Source organism: Acartia tonsa, chromosome 7 (assembly GCF_053477335.1).
Source record: "Acartia tonsa isolate MP-2025a chromosome 7, ASM5347733v1, whole genome shotgun sequence".
Lineage (NCBI taxonomy): Eukaryota > Metazoa > Arthropoda > Copepoda > Calanoida > Acartiidae > Acartia > Acartia tonsa.
This window is the reverse complement of record NC_137266.1, coordinates 20774659-20791143: the sequence shown is the minus strand read 5'-3', so window position 1 is coordinate 20791143 and position 16485 is coordinate 20774659. Positions and strand designations below refer to the sequence as shown.

Sequence of the window (16485 nt, the reverse complement as noted above, 5' to 3'; positions counted from 1 at the left end):
ATAAAATTGACTCTAAACACAAGGATGATAGAATAATTGAGAGACAAATTACCATTCCCATTCCCCGAGAAATTATTAGTTTATATCCTAGTGGCCCATCCATCTCTAGACTGTCATACATACGCATTTACCCAAATATAGAGTAGGGGATACAAAATTATAGATATTTAGAGTTGCGATGTTTCTATACATCTCTCAGTTTGTATGTATTAATCTATAGATTGTCATTCATAAGTTTCAATAAGAGCGTCGGGAATACCGTTACCCCATTTTTAAAAAAAATGACGGGAGGCATATTATCTTAAACCAACTTAAAAAACAGCCTGAAACCGGCGCTGGTGGAATATAAAACCTATTATTATGAATTATGGAGCTTTTGATTCGGCCGTTTGCGAGATCTTAGCGGGCATATAGCAGACAGGTATACTATAAATAATTAAGTATGTATATATAGAAATTAAATAAAGTTATATGTTTTTTTTTTGGCTGAAGATTGAATTAAAAGGGTTTGTTGTACTTTTGAGAGAAGCTTTATAAATGTATGGGGTTGTTTTTGGGCTATTTCCCTCACCCCATATCAACCCCCCCGCCGCACCCCCCCCCCCTCCCTACCCTATAGATGCTAGGGGCTTAGCCGCTACCTAAGTATTTATAAGATATCGAAAATTTCCATAACTTTGTGTCACCTCTGAAGCAAACCAATTCTGGTAATTTGTGTAAATACATATAAACACTTCCTCTAACATTTACAAAGTCTTATATAAATTAATATCAGCAGACTACTCTGTAATTAACTTTGCCCGTCTGTTCCTTGGTGCAAAGGTCAATTATCATAAAAAAAATGCATAATTTCGGGAAATATTAAGTCAAAATAAAAGCTAAAATTAGTCTAAATGAGATTGACTAATAATTTGGGGTGTCTTTTATTTTGTGAAAAAAAAATATTAAACTTTTTTACTTTCTTATCAGACAAAATAGTTTTAGTTTTTTATGCTTTTAATTCAACTAGCGGCTTCGCCCCTAGAGGCATCTAGGGAACTAGAGGAGGGGGGAGTTGAATCCCAAAACCCATTTTTAAAATCATTTAAATCAAGATTTGTGGTGGTGGTGGGCTGGTGGTGGTACCCTCCCCAAAAATAGTTATAGACCTTACTGGGACCTATGAGAAGCTAACCTTTTAAGGAGAACCCGATCGGTTAAGCGGTTAGCATGATCCTTCGCTACAAACAAACAAACAAACAGACAGACAGACAGACATCGTTCTACTTTGTATTGTAGATATGAAATTAGCAATACTTATAATGTTTTGTGCCTAGATTCAGCTTTTTACATGTCATTCATGATGCTAAGTGATTCTGACCAAAAAAGCAGCATGTTCAATTTCTTTGAAATATTTTAGTTAGGCAAATTTCTAATAAAATTGTCCTGGTTGTGAAGTAACATCAAGCTAAGAACATTTAAGATAAATAAAATGGATGTATTTATAAGTATACAGAAAAGATTGCGTCAAGACTCAACTCCCACTTAAAATTAAAATTGGTAAGGCGTGACTTCCCACTTTTTAAAAATCTTAAGTTTAATCCCCCCCCCCCCTTGATGCATCATTGTAAACTAGTTGTATTTTATACATCACAAAGAATGTTGGACATACTCTATAGTTTTATAGTTTCTGCGCTTTTATTAAAGATGCAGTGGTGTATTGCATATATAATTATGTAGGTGGGTGCATATTTATTACCCAAGTACTTATACTGGTTCCTTGAGTTACAGAATTCTATAGTATCACTTTATATTTTTTATCTATACTCATCTGTTACTGAGATGTTTTATAACTTTTATTGATAACTTTTGAACCAACAAATGTTAAGTAGCACCAAACGTAAGTAATCAATATTCTTAATTGGCATGAGTGGATTTTCTTGCACTTTAAAACATTATGGAGCTAGCTTTTGATCCGCACATCTACTCGATAAGGTATGTCTAGATGTGCTTCGAGTATTAGTAACTTTTCTACTTTACTCGACTACGGAGAAATTACTGTTTTTTGTTCGCTACTCATGGATATAACTGTCAATGTTTACGATTAGAAGAAAGAAATAAAATGTCAAAAAAACACACTCATATATTCAGTAGCGTACGGGCACCCCCTTGCATACCCCGTGTTAAGGGGGGGCTACTTCCCTGTAAAACAAGGTAGTGGGATTCAATAACCCTTTATTCCCCTGCACACACGTTGTTAATCGCTATTCACGCCACTGCACTGGATTTAAATCAGTTGAAAAAATATGTTTGTAAATTTCTTTAGATTGATGAATTTTGTAAAACTTCATTTATGCTAGGTTAGGAAATAAATATAATAATTTCCCATATCTAAAGCTATCTTTTTAATTAGAAGAAGTAAAACAATTTCCTTAAAAATTTATGAAGATAGGCTTTTGAATAATTTATTACTGCTTTACTGATTAGATAAATACTTAATAGATACATTATTATGCAGGGATAGGACATTGATGATAAATTAATTCCCTCCCCCCCCCCCCCCTCCTCATACCAGTGGTTTATCTTAAAGTGCCTATTCGAGCAAATTCCATCCCAATTTCTTGTACGCTTGTTTGACTTATGAGTATATTGATTATGTACATCTCAGAGGGGTGTATCAACCCCCTGACAATAAAATCACTTTCTTCTGGTGATGTAAAATTTTCAGGTTTGTTGTGCGCAACCCCCTGACAAATCCCTGTGCACACCACTGTAATATATGTATAATTCTATTTTTTTGCTGACCTTACTTACATTTCAATGCATCTTTACGGGTTATGACCGTTTTCAGTGTTGTTTATTTTGAATAATTTAAAACACAGTGAAGTAAATTAGAGAAGTTTTTTATTTGAAATTTAAAGTACAAAACTATTTAAAATATTATTAACATTTGAAGCATTGTATTACAGTGAAGACATTTAACTGTTAATGGTTTTATTGAGTGAGTCTTAATATAACTGAAACACTAAATGAATATGAATCTAAATTTTCATATTTTAAGTCATTACATTAGCAAATTATATAGAGCTAAACCATTTAATTCAGGGAAGGTTATTATTGGTTGTAGCAAGTTTTAGGCTAATTTTGCAGCGTTGGATGGGGCCTCATTTATAGGCTAGCATGATGAAGATATGCTAACACATAATTTTCCAGTATGGCTTCGAATCAGATTCGAATCCGCTGGATTAGTACCAGTTCTTATTCATAATGAAAAATTATGTATAGTATATAACGCATTACAAACAATTTTTCACGAATATTAAAATGAAAATCATGAAATTAATACCCCCTGGACTAACAAAACTGTTTTTTTTATCTTTTAATATCTGCGGAATGCTGTTCTCAAACAAGATAAAATTAATAGGGCCTAGATTCACCAATTTAATACACAAAACATAGTTAAACTTCTTCACTTAAATATATATTAAACATATTGTATAACATAATTTAAACAGACTTTTATAAATTACAATGTTTGATTTTTGTTTTTGTGTACTTTTATTTTCAATACATTAAAAAAAATTAGATCAAGTCTAATTTGCAAATGAAGATGTTTTTTTCAGTAAATTTTGGTAACCTTCAACCTAATACTTCCAAAATAGCCTGGGTTAGCTTCGCACATCATAAGCATCTGCAAAACTGGTTTATTAATCATGTTGAAGATTATTATGGTTAGGGTACGGCTAAAGAAAATGCGCCAAAAATTAGATTTTACGTGTATTGCGTTCACCAGTCCCTGTGCGACTGGTCGTTTGTCCTTATGGCTGCCTTCATTAGGATACCAAAAAAATACTTTCATATATTAGACTTTATCTTTTTATTAGTAGTACATGGAAGACGACTTTTATTTTTCAAGAGAACTAGATTAAAGGTATAACAAGTTATTTTCATTTAAATGAGAAATACAGAATTTTGTAAAATAAGACTTAACTACAAGTAATACAAAAATATATCTAAATAGATAGTTAACAAGGACAATTTTATCTATAAACAGCACAGCATGTATATGCAATATTTCTTATTAGATAGATATATATTAACAGGGCTTCTGAAAAAAAACACAATACTTTTGTTGCCACGTACATACGTTAATTCATAAGAAGCTGCGCTATTAAAATAACATAACATACTGACAGGTAATCTTAAGTATAATAAATATAAAAATGAAATTTAATGGAAAATAAAATATTACAAGAAAATTGGATTAATGTTAATGGTGGGGTTGTTTAGAACTGTACAAGCAAATGAATAAAAAAAATTATCTTTATTTATCATGTTTTTTATCGTTCTAATTTGCATAGGTCAATTTTATTTTGTCATAATATTACAGGAAGGACGTCCAAGCTTTTTTATTAAAAACTTAAAAATACATTTGGGGGGGGGGTAACCTTTATATCATATAGATTTTTCTGTTTTTTGGGGAGGATAACCCCCTCCCTGGACCTCCCTCATTACATGGTAAGCAAACTATGGTCCCCTGCAGTATTGGAATCCTTTGATACATGTGACAATCTTCTGTACAGCCTGGTACTTGGACAGGTGAGGCCAGGTGCCGGACAGATCCTTCAGCACCAGATACTCGGCTATACCTTGCAGCGCCGTCCAGATTAGATCTGATTCTAAATGAAAATAATGAGTTGAAGCTTAATCATGATATTTATAAGAAAAGATCTTTATATAATAAATATAAGTTGCATTTGTATACATTAAAGACAACCATTATATTTAAATGATATTAAATAAAACAAGGATAACAACATCTATAAAAGCGAAGTATAGAGTTCATACGATTCCTTTATAGTACCTATTTGTTACAGGAATAATCAAAGTTTGAAATTGATGGGACAATTCTAACATGTTTAAATTAACGAAACTAGCTGACCGTTTCGGACGAACGTTAGGACCAACTCTAGTTATATAAAAGATTCACTTTTAAAAATTGGTATAAAAAAATAAAATGGGTATAGTCCTTTTCGTGGCAACGCCTCTTAAGGGGCGTTTCATCGTATTTTTACAGTAGCTTTTTCAGTATTTTCAGCCCCTGCGGGGCTATCACCTACCCTAAAATAACCTTGGAAAAGCTACTGTAAAAATACGACGAAACGCCCCTTAAGAGGCATTGCCACGAAAGGGACTATACCCAATAAAATTTCACCTGAATCTTTGCTCCTAAGGCTCACTTGTAAAGAATCCATTAAACATAGTCCTACAAATAAATTATCCTTAAATTTATGTTTGTTAATCTATTATGTGTAGTGTGTACTGCAGTAACCACTTAACCGATATGGTTCTCATTTGCAATGTAGCTTATCCTAGATCCTGAGAGGGTTCATAACTATTTTGAGGGAGGGCGCCACCAGCTCCTAAAAGAAATCCCACAAAAGAAAAAAATAAATCTAAGATAAAAAGTTGGGGTTGTTAAATTCAACCCCCCCCCCCTCTTAAGTGCCCCTAGAGGCATAGCCACTTATAGGAAACTAGCGGCTTCGCCCCTAGCCTCTAGTGGCTTTGTCCCAAGAGGTAATTAAAGAAAAAAAATAATTACCTCTGGAGATGCCCCCACAAATTCTAAATAGTTTAAAAAATGAGGGGGGATTTTTTTCATTTTTGGGGGGGTTGGGGGTGTCCCACCCCCCAAGAAAATAGCCTAAAACCACCACAGGACCAGTAGGTATATTCCCTTAAGAGTAGAATCCGATCGGTTCAGTGGTTACCGAGATCTTAAGAGACGGACAGACGGACAGACAGACGGACAGACAGACGGACAGACAGACAGACAGACAGACAGACGGACGGACAGACATCATTCTACTTTGTATTATAGATAAACCTTTTTAATTATTATTTGAAACTTTAAAACAGCATTTGTGACATATGAACAAAAAGTAAGGCTCATGAAAAAATAAGTATCAAAGATTTCTAGCAAACCATCACTCTGTGGTATAAATGATTTTAAAGCACATTAAAATCAACAATTTTTTGGTCATTGTGGCTAAGTTGATAGATTTTTACTAGGGGATGACTTTAAATAATTTAATTGGATCTTGGTTTCTAATCTTTATATGTTTATTTAATTCCACAAAAAAATGTTATATAAAACTAGTGGATATGTTCATAAAGGTCTCTAGGGGCACTTGAGGTGGATAGAGGTGTATTCTAGAGTGATTTCTCTTGAGAGGATGGTGTTACCTTCCCCCAAAACAGTTGTAAACCTTCAAGGACCCATGAGAAACTACATTTGAATGGAGAACTATAGCGTTCAAGCATTGAGGGAGATTCTTCGGTACAGAGAGACAGACATACATCCTGTTACTTTTAAATAATGATACTTAATCATACTCATAAAAGGAAACTTATATACTTAATAAATACCGCTTTATCTAAGCCTTCTTAATTATAATCGTTTGAGACTTTCTTTCATAAAATATTAATTTGATCTTAAAATTCAAATATAAAAAAATGCATTAAAGTATTATAGTTTAATAGGATAATTACTTTTTTAATTGGATGCTTATAGTACATTTCTGCTACTATGTATGAACACCTAAAATCACTTGACCAATGATATAGAAATTTTTCATTGAAAACGAAAAATTTGTTTAGATAGCTTTGTATTGTTCTGTGAAGTAAATCAGAAATGGTTACTGCACCCCTATGAATAAGCATAACAATCGACAGTAGCGCAACATGTTTTGCATTTGCTTGTCGTCGGGTTCAAATCTAAGCCAACATCCACTTCATAACTAAAATTAAAAGTTGTATCTACTGCTGCTTTGTCAAAATCGCAAACTTTTTAATTAGAGTAGAGGGAATGCCTTTGTCAAAACTGGCGTATTTTAATGCTCTGCAGAACTTCCAGGCAAAGGGTCATGTAATTAAAGGGTATGAAATGAAACACATGTGTAAATGAATAGACGATTAAAAAATGAGAAAGATGGTTAAAAAAATCCTTAAATGTTTGCCAAAATTTTTGTCCCCTCACTGAAAACCCTTTATGGAATCATAACTTTACAAAGATAGATATGTACCTGAGCTAACAAAACTCTGCATAGAATAAAAACTTTAGATTGATAGATATGTACCTGAGCTAACAAAACAATTCATAGAATAAAGACTATAGATATATATGTACCTAAGCTAACAAAACACTGCATACAATAATAAGTATAGATAGATAGATATGTACCTGAGCTAACAAAACTCTCCATAGAATAATAACTATAAATTGATAGAAATGTACCTGAGCTAACAAAACACAAATAAAAACTATAGATTGATAAATATGTACCTGAGCTTAAAAAACACTGCATAGAATAATAACTACAGATAGAGAAATATGTACCTGAGCTAACAAAACTCTCCATAGAATAATAACTATAGATTGATAGATATGTACGTGAGCTATAGATTAATAACTTTAGATTGATAGATATGTACCTGAGCTAACAAATCACTGTATAGAATAATAACTTTAGATTGATAGATATGTACCTGAGCTTACAAAACACTGCATAGAATAATAACTACAGATAGAGAAATATGTACCTGAGCTAACAAAACTCTCCATAGAATAATAACTATAGATTGATAGATATGTACATAAGCTAACAAAAAACTGCATAGAATAATAACTATAGATAGATAGATATGTACATGAGCTAACAAAAAATTGCATAGAATAATAACTACAGATAGATAGATATGTACCTGAGCTTACAAAACAATGCATAGAATAAAAACTACAGATAGATAGATATGTACCTGAGCTTACAAAACAATGCATAGAATAAAAACTATAGATAGATATGTACCTGAGCTAACATAACACTGCATAGAATCATAACTATAGATAGATATGTACCTGAGCTAACAAAACACTGCATAGAATAATAACTACAGATAGATATATACCTGAGCTAACATAACACTGCATAGAATCATAACAATAGATAGATATGTACCTGAGCTAACATAACACTGCATAGAATCCGGGCTGGTATAATCAACTTCATTTCTCAAAGTCATGTTACTTCCCCTAGAATAAATAATTTAATGTATTTGCTGTCTAAAATCTGAAATACAATGCGTCATACGAATGATGTTAAAAACCTTTAGTAAATGAGAAGAAATTTATTTTACTCATAAACAGATAGAAATTGATTATATTAATTGCCATGTGGAGTTATCTGTTTTAGAAAATTTTATTACCAATACTCATTTTTATAATTCAGGGTGACTCTTTATTGTAAGAACTAAGAAATGCAAAAAGTACGAAAACGGTTTAGCTGTTTCTTCATAAAAACCTGACTATTTCGATTGAATTATCTTTTAAGTAGGTCTCGGCAGCCGCGTGTAAGCCTCAGTGAAATATTATGAGGCGCGACTGCTGAGCCCTGCTTTTAGGTTATTTTATTTACCTATCAAGAAAATGTTCGTCCGTCAGACCAGAAAATGAAGCTATAGATTCCAAAACTAAAAATGAAATAATTATAAATGTAACAATTGTTATCTCAAAAAAAAACTCTATAACCCACATACCGATTGTGTTATTCATTATTCATTAAGGACTGTCTTACATATGTCCCATAATTATAGTTTTTTTTAAGTTTTTTAAGTTATGAAATAGAATGGTCTTCGGCTATTTTTCTGACTCCTCTGAATATGGGCCATTATAAATGCACTGAGATATTCAATTTTTCTATTTTTAAAAACTTAATTTAAAATTAAATGAATGAATTGCTTACCAATTTGAGCATTTTCGATACTCTTAATGAGGTCATCTTCTAAAATAAATACGATAATTAAAAACTGATATATTTTGGCAAAATTATGTACTTTTTATATTTAATTCGCTCAAAAGATCAATCATTTTTAAATTTATTTATTTATTCTTATAAAAATCACAAAACCTATCTTACAGTAACTGGTTATTTGCTACTGAATACCATCCGGTTTTAAAAAACATGATAAAAGGATATTTTCACAAAAACGTAATTGAAATTAATCTTATAGTTTTTATTTTCTTCTACGCGGACAATTATCTATAGAACCAAAGGAGAAATAAATATATTACTTACCTTGCGAATCTGAAATATCTCTTTTCTTTCTGCCAGTGATAAATCTGATAATTTGGGACCGAAGGAAAAAGGTCAGGCCACCAATACCTAAATATCATATAAAGATTAATAAAATACGAGAAAAACTAAAAGTGTTGCTAAAGTACTTTTATGCATCATAGGAACGGACTTACAAACATATTTTGGTAAGGGAGTGTAGGTTCGCTGCTATCAATAGTTTAAAGAAAATAGTAGTATGTCTATCGGTAATTATAGGATCGATAACTTATATGATTATATTTCTATGTATCTAACTCTAGATCTATTCACCAATTTAACAATCTATTTATATATCTATCTATCTTACTGTCTAAATATTACCATTTCTTAACAACAGAATCTATCTATCTATCTACTTATAATTCATTTTTTCGTTTATCTACGTATTTATCTACAACTAAACTCTTTATTCATCTAATATCTATCAACCTAAAAAAAGTTCTCTCTTTCTATTGTGGTAAGCCGAACGTTTCAGCTCACAGGGTTGCGAGTTCGAGTCCAACGAGCCTTAGCCTTGAATTATTCTACCAAAACAAACTAGCAGGATTTAGTCATACAGAAATTATATATTTAACTGAATAATATTTACAATGAATGTTTACTATATATATACAACAGATTATAACAATGGTTAGGTTTGAAGGGGGTGTGGGACGCAAGGGCTTAGCTCCCGGCGGTAGACAGGCTGTGGGGGCAGCTGTGGTAAAAGGGGAGGCAGCGCCTCCCGGTTGTATAATCGCGTGAGGGGCGCGTGATAGCTGCGTGTTTGAGCCCCTCCCCACATTTAGGCAGGCCAGTTTGACCGCTGGATAGCGGGGTCAACATCGGTCATGAGATAAATGGTGATATAATAAGATTAGTGCAGAGGGTTTGTTATGATAAGTCACAGCGTAGCAATTCTGTAAACTGCCCGTCCGTCTGGCTGTCGTATTACCACACTATCTATAAATACATCCATATATATTAATTCACCTGCTATGACTCCCAGTAAAATTAAAGGATCTACCACTTCTTCACAACATTCTATGTAACCCCCGTGACTATATTTACAAAGTATAAACTTAGGACCTTTGTAGATGATTTTTTTTAAAGCGAAACTTTTCTGTAATTAGGGTCGGTCCGTCCGTACGTCCGTAACGGATATCTTTTTTCGTTAATTTAGGCATGTTAGAATTGTCCTATCGATTTAAAATTTTGCATGGTGATTTATTTTTTTATGTGATCTAATCATCCGATTGATCTGATTTTTGGTATATCGATTATCGATTCCTGGGACAACAAAGTATAATGTAGTAAGCGAAGCAACTCTATAATCAAGTTCTAAAAATGTAAATATGTCCATAAACATCATCCTGAATCAAGCAGTTTTTCAACAAATTTACTTACAATTTTGCTTTGACTCTTATACATTTATATTGAGATTATTCAGTTCTGACACTATACAAGTGTTAATGTCCGTTTTCCTACCGTTTTAGTGCTTCGCTTTTATGGATGTTGTCATCCTTGTTTATTATATAATGGTCAGCTAAATTATTTTTTTCTTCAAATTTTTTGAGTTTAGTGAGAGTTGATTAAAAGCTGTTGTTAACTTTGACAGGGAAATAAAATATAGAGGCATAGTTTTTGGTCTGTCTGTAAGGTGTCTGCATGTCGGCAGTCCGCCCGTCTGTCCGGAACGCTATGGGGGAATGGAAGGATTTTCTCAGTCCCCTTAAAAGATATAATGCTGAAACTTTGTAACAACATTCCCATCATTAAGGAGCACAATAAACTAAAAAACATCCATGGCGGTCGGACTGTTTTTTTATATTTTTCACATTTTTCCACATATATTTGGTGTTAATGGTCCAATTTCAATTTCTATTAGTCAATGATATCAAATTTAATTTTCTATAGTTTAAAGAAAACAACAATGACAGTCAGAATGGCGTTTAGCAGGTTTTTGGCTATTTTTATATTTTTCACCTTTTTCCCCATATTTTTGGTGTTCATGGTCCAGTTTTAATTTTTTTAGACTACCTTTTAGCAGGTTTTTGGCTATTTTTATATATATATCCCTATATTTTTGGTGTTTTTGGTCTAGTTTTTGTGCATAATAGTATCAAAATTAAATTTCCCGTTAGTTCTGAGCATCCAGCATATAGTTTATTTTGACCGTCAGACTGTCAGTCATCATACAAAATGTAAACATTAAAAATATATAAGAATTCATAAGAGAGATTTTGTGATTTTTTCTTCATCAAATGCTATTTAAATCTCATTGTCCGTATTCTTAGTCATGATTTTTTTTGTGCTTCGCTACTTATGGATGTTGTCATTCTTGTTTCTTTTAAATAAGTTTTGTTTAATTTTACTAATCCTATCTATCTACCATTTCTAAAACATTTTGTTCACTATAAGTTGAAAAAATCATTAAATATATTAAAAGTTAACAATTATTGGAAGTGTTTGCATGATAATTTAATTTAAGTTTAAATTCCTGTCTTGGTAATATTGTCTTGCTGATGAAATATCAGCTGATAACTGATCCATTTTTGTTTATGTCTGAAATGTACAAAAATAGTTATTTCTCGCATCGTATTATAGACAGCTTTCCGCGGATGTAGAATGTACAATTATAATGGATGGATTAATATGGATGAGAACCGGTTCCTATCCACCGGATTCGAATGAATACGAGAAATTAAATTCTGAAATGTTTAAATATTTTAGTAGGAAACGTCATTTTTTCAGCTGCTTTTCAAGAAAAATAGTAAATTTTTTGTTAGGATTTTCTATTCCATTAATCATCCAGTACAATGGATGTAGAATATACTTGGATGATTTAAAGGGAAAACATTGCAATTTCTCCTCGTTTATATTGGTCGAGCCGTTTATCCATTTGGAGGGGGGGGGGGGGGGATGGGGTAAAGAAGGGGCTGCAATTTTAGAAAGACGGCTGAATTTTTGTTGGAGATTCTCCTTACCATTGATTTTCTACGAGAAATAAATCTTTTTTCATCTGCTATTTAGATAAGAGGCTATTTTTTTATGAATTACTTTGTCGTCTGTCTTCACTTCATGAACTGTGTTAGATTGAATCAAACTTTCAAAGAAAAATATTTTTTACTTAATTTACCCAGTTTCTCGTATCTTTTACATAAAATTCAAATTTTATATTTTAAAATTGTGTCTTTTACATAATTAAAGCTTCACGCCTCGAAAATTGGATAAATGTCCAATGTTTGTACAACTAAAAATTGTGCAACTTTTGGCAAATCAACTATATTTTTCCTGACATTTAGAAGTGTTATTTTAATCATCATAAATGTCAATTTGTTCTAGTTTTTCAAACTTTTTTCATGGTATTTATCTCGTAGATTAATGGTATCTCCCCTAATTTATTTACTTTAAAAATTTTACCAAGAGATGGGCTTTATCTCCTAAAAAGAGGAGTGTAAGATTTCGGTGAATGCTTATTGAGTATATTAATTATGTTCGAGGTTAGACACATTGTCAGGAGAGGTGTATCATCCACCCTCCTGGTAATGAAATTCCACCCGCCCTCGATTTTGGTGTAAAGGGGTGTCAAAATCTGTTTAAACCTACTAAGACTGATCAATACGGCAGCTTATAAATGATTATACAAGACACACAATCTACTTTACTTGAATGAGTAGGAGTTGTCTGTATTTTAATGTTTAACTTTAAATAAGTTATCAGGGATTTTTACTTTTCAAAAGAAAATTTTTAGAAGTTGCAAATTTTTTGGCTAATTTAAAATAAATTAAAGTATAGATGTGAATTTCAAACAACCAAAAGCATACAAAAGTCAAAGCACATGTTATACAAAGTAAATGACCTTTTAAAATCATTTGATAATTTTTTGGCTATAAACTGCACATAATTAATTCTATTTTGAATACAGTTGTAGACATAAATGGCATAATCATGCATATTTTTTCGATAGCAAGTTTTTAAAAAGCTTTTTTGAAATCATACTGACATTTTTTATACTTAAGAATTGTATAACGTCATAAATTTGATTTTGAATGAAAAAAAATGTGTCATTGATTTATTTTGCTAATTCAAAGACTTTTAACCAATTTTGGATGAGCACTGATCTTGATCTTACTCTAACAAAAAAGTTTAATGACATTTTTGGAGAAAGTAAATTGAAGTCATTATTTGAAGCAAAATTATTTAATTTCGTCAATTTTGCAGAAATAAACTATTCCGGAAGCTTAGCTATTCTTTATTTTGGTTTATTTATGACATTTAAATTATCTGTAATTTTCCAAGTTTTGAAACTCAAAATGTGTAAAAAATTTATATTTAACATCTTTTATCTAATTCAGTGGCGTTTACAGGGTTTTGCCAAGGAGGTATGCTAACATTTTGACATCCCATTACTATTTTTGACATAACCCATAAACCAAAATCTAGGGGGGGGTGTAGAGGGGTGTAATCTTAAGGAGGATGTTTTGAGGCGTGTGAGTTTTGGGATGTTTTGATGTAAATTTCTAAAAATATGTCTTTTTTTATTGGAAAATGCACAAAAATTAGATAATCATTCTGAACATCTTATGAAATACTTGGAAATAAGGGAGGAGACAATGGGCAATTAATTCAATTTAAGAGTTTTCGCTAAAAGGCAATGAAAACTAGATTTATCCAGAAAATTTGAAGAAAATAGTAAATGTTCATGGTAATCTAATTTAGAAAAAAATTAGTTCTAGGGAAAAAAGCATTTCCTTGAAAATTAGGTTAGCAGTAGGGTTGGGCCGGATATCCGGCCATTTTCAATATCCGGCCGGATACCGGATATTAAAACTATCCGGCCGGATATCCGGCTCTATAATTTTTTATACTTTACACCAAAAATCTCTGCTTTTTAAAATCTTAAATGGCTATAATTTTCTTATTATTGAAGCTAGAAGAACATGTTTTCTGAATAAGTTTAACTTTATGTAAATTTATATAAGATTTCTGAAGAAATTTTTTTTTTACTACTTTAATATCTGGTAATTTGGCCGGTTATCCGGTAATTTGGCCGGATAACCGGATATTTGCAGGATATCCGGCGTTGGCCGGATATCCGGCCGGTTACCGGATATCCGGCATTTGAAATCAGCCGGATATCCGGTATCCGGCCAAAAAAGTATCCGGCCCAACCCTAGTTAGCAGTACATCACAATGTAGTAAATATTCTGTAATTAATCACTAATCGACCTTAGTACTTGCTCAATCCCATCCTTTGAACTACTACCAAAATTCAAGAAAAAATGAATTTGACTATTAGGGTTATAGATTGTTTACTACAAAACTATCACATATAGTTTCTCTCTATTAAATAATAGTTTCTTGAGAAAAAAAATATTGCTAGAACCAGCCAAAATAATTTTATTTTCTTGTCTGCTAGAAATTGTGCTAATTATGTTTATTGATATTTGTCTGCTAGAATCATAACAAATTCAGCGGCAAATGTGCGCTAGTCCCCAAAGTCCCCAAAATCTTCCCAAATCCTTCACGAACACTTTAGGAGGTCCCCAAGGTTTGAGACCCCCTAATAATTGAATATTCTATCCATTGTCCCCTCCCTTACTCCCTGAAAATCCTTATACTAAAGTAACAGGATGTCTGTTTGTGTGTTTGTTTGTACCGCTGAACCGATCGGGTTCTCCTTAACAGGGTAGCCTCTCATAGGTCCCGGGAAGGTTTATAACTATTTTGGGGGAGGGTACCACCACCCTCTAAAGAGAAATAATAATAAATCGAAATTTTTATTTTAAGTATAGAGACTCCTACGTAACATTGCGAGGTATCGTACAAAGAGACTCTTACGCAACATATCGTAGAAACTTGAACGCAACAAAAACCAAACATTTAATGTGCTAATAGAGGCTTCTAGGGGCGTAGCCGCTAGTACTTACATAAAGTAATTTAATCAGACAGCAAACAATTGTAGAGGTAAAAACTAGATAAGTAGCTTCATTAGTGGTGTGTATCCTAAGGGTGTATCTATACCACAGTTAGGGGATCTAGTGTGGTGTAGGTGGTGGACTTACAGGATATCCACCACCCCCTTTCCATCCTCCTAGTCTATGATTAAAGTTTTAAGGATTTGGGTTTTGACCTAAAGATTTTAAAAAAACAATGAACCTAATGATTGGCCTTTTTAGGAAGCTTTATACTTTTCCTTTTGTGATTTTAGTCTAGTGTTAATAATTGAATCCTCTGGACTTTAGAGGAAAATATTTTATTTTCATTTCAACTAGTAACTATGGGCTCTTTATTTTCAGGGGAAGGGTTGATGCAGAAGTAAGCCCCAAACCACCCTAAAACTTAGATCTTAAAATAAAATAGCCTAAACCTTTTTTAAATGTTTAATGAGAAAAACATACTAGTTTCTATAATACTAGAGGCCTCTAGGGACACTTGAAGGCAGGGGAGGGGATTCTCTACTATCAATTGTAAAAAAAATTAAAGTTAAAAAAATTGGGCAGATGTCATTTTTCAAGGGCGATTTCTGTTGGGTGGTTGGTGGAATTCTTCCCAAAAATAGTTGTAAACCTTCCTTGGAACTATGAGAGGCTTCACTGTTAAAAAGAACCAATTCAGCGGTTAGCAAGATTCTTTGGTACAGACAGACAGACACAGATCTAGTAACTTTTAGGCTGAGTTTTCCTAGGTCAGGTTTGTTATTTAATTCATCTTTACATTTAGGACTTTTTCTAAAATAAATTTTCATATAGCATTTCACATATATATTGATGTTCACTTTATAAACATGAAATCCGAAATGTCTTTGAGCGCGTACATAAATCCAACACACTCTTATTAGATGAAGATACAAATTATAACTGCCGCATTTTTCTACAAAGATAGATATGAAAGATTATCCTTTGCAAAGGAAATTTATCATTTTTATAATCTAGTATTTTAATTTATCACAATATAGTTTTTGCACTACAGTGGCGCGCGGTTCAAGACTTCACAACACATTTACCGTTGAAACAAATTTAGTGTTCGATTTTGTACAGTATGGATTTTTCTCGATCTTTATAATGTTTTGTCTATAACTGGCAGATACTCTCCTAGTCGCCACTAGGGGCACCAAACTTAATGTTGGGGGTTAGTTGATCGACCAATTTTTAAGTTAAGTTTTAAAAAATCAAGGGGGTAATTTTTTCTAGGGGCGATTTCTCCTTGGAGGGTGGAGATACCCTTCCTCAAAATAATCAAAAACCTTCACTGGACCTTTAAAAAGCTTCACTCTAAATGAGAACCACATTAGTTCAGTGGTAAGCGAGATCCTTGCTACTACTTTATATAATAGGATACAAATTAG

At 32.4% G+C, this 16485-nt stretch overlaps 2 protein-coding genes across 5 annotated transcripts in view; one reads left to right on the top strand and one right to left on the bottom strand.

Moving 5' to 3' along the window:
* The window catches only part of LOC145323998 (EH domain-containing protein 1-like), a 303862-nt gene that overhangs the window by 142924 nt on the left and 144453 nt on the right, over positions 1 to 16485 (top strand). The window lies entirely within an intron of this gene.
* Positions 4151 to 11701, bottom strand: LOC145324001 (uncharacterized). The gene is made up of 8 exons (XM_080166639.1): positions 11637 to 11701; positions 10128 to 10197; positions 9117 to 9203; positions 8784 to 8822; positions 8457 to 8511; positions 8001 to 8074; positions 5195 to 5245; positions 4151 to 4658 (listed from the first exon to the last, which is right to left on the bottom strand). Exons 1-8 carry the CDS (start codon positions 11685 to 11687, stop codon positions 4507 to 4509), a joined length of 579 nt encoding a protein of 192 aa, XP_080022765.1. The 5' UTR covers positions 11688 to 11701; the 3' UTR covers positions 4151 to 4506.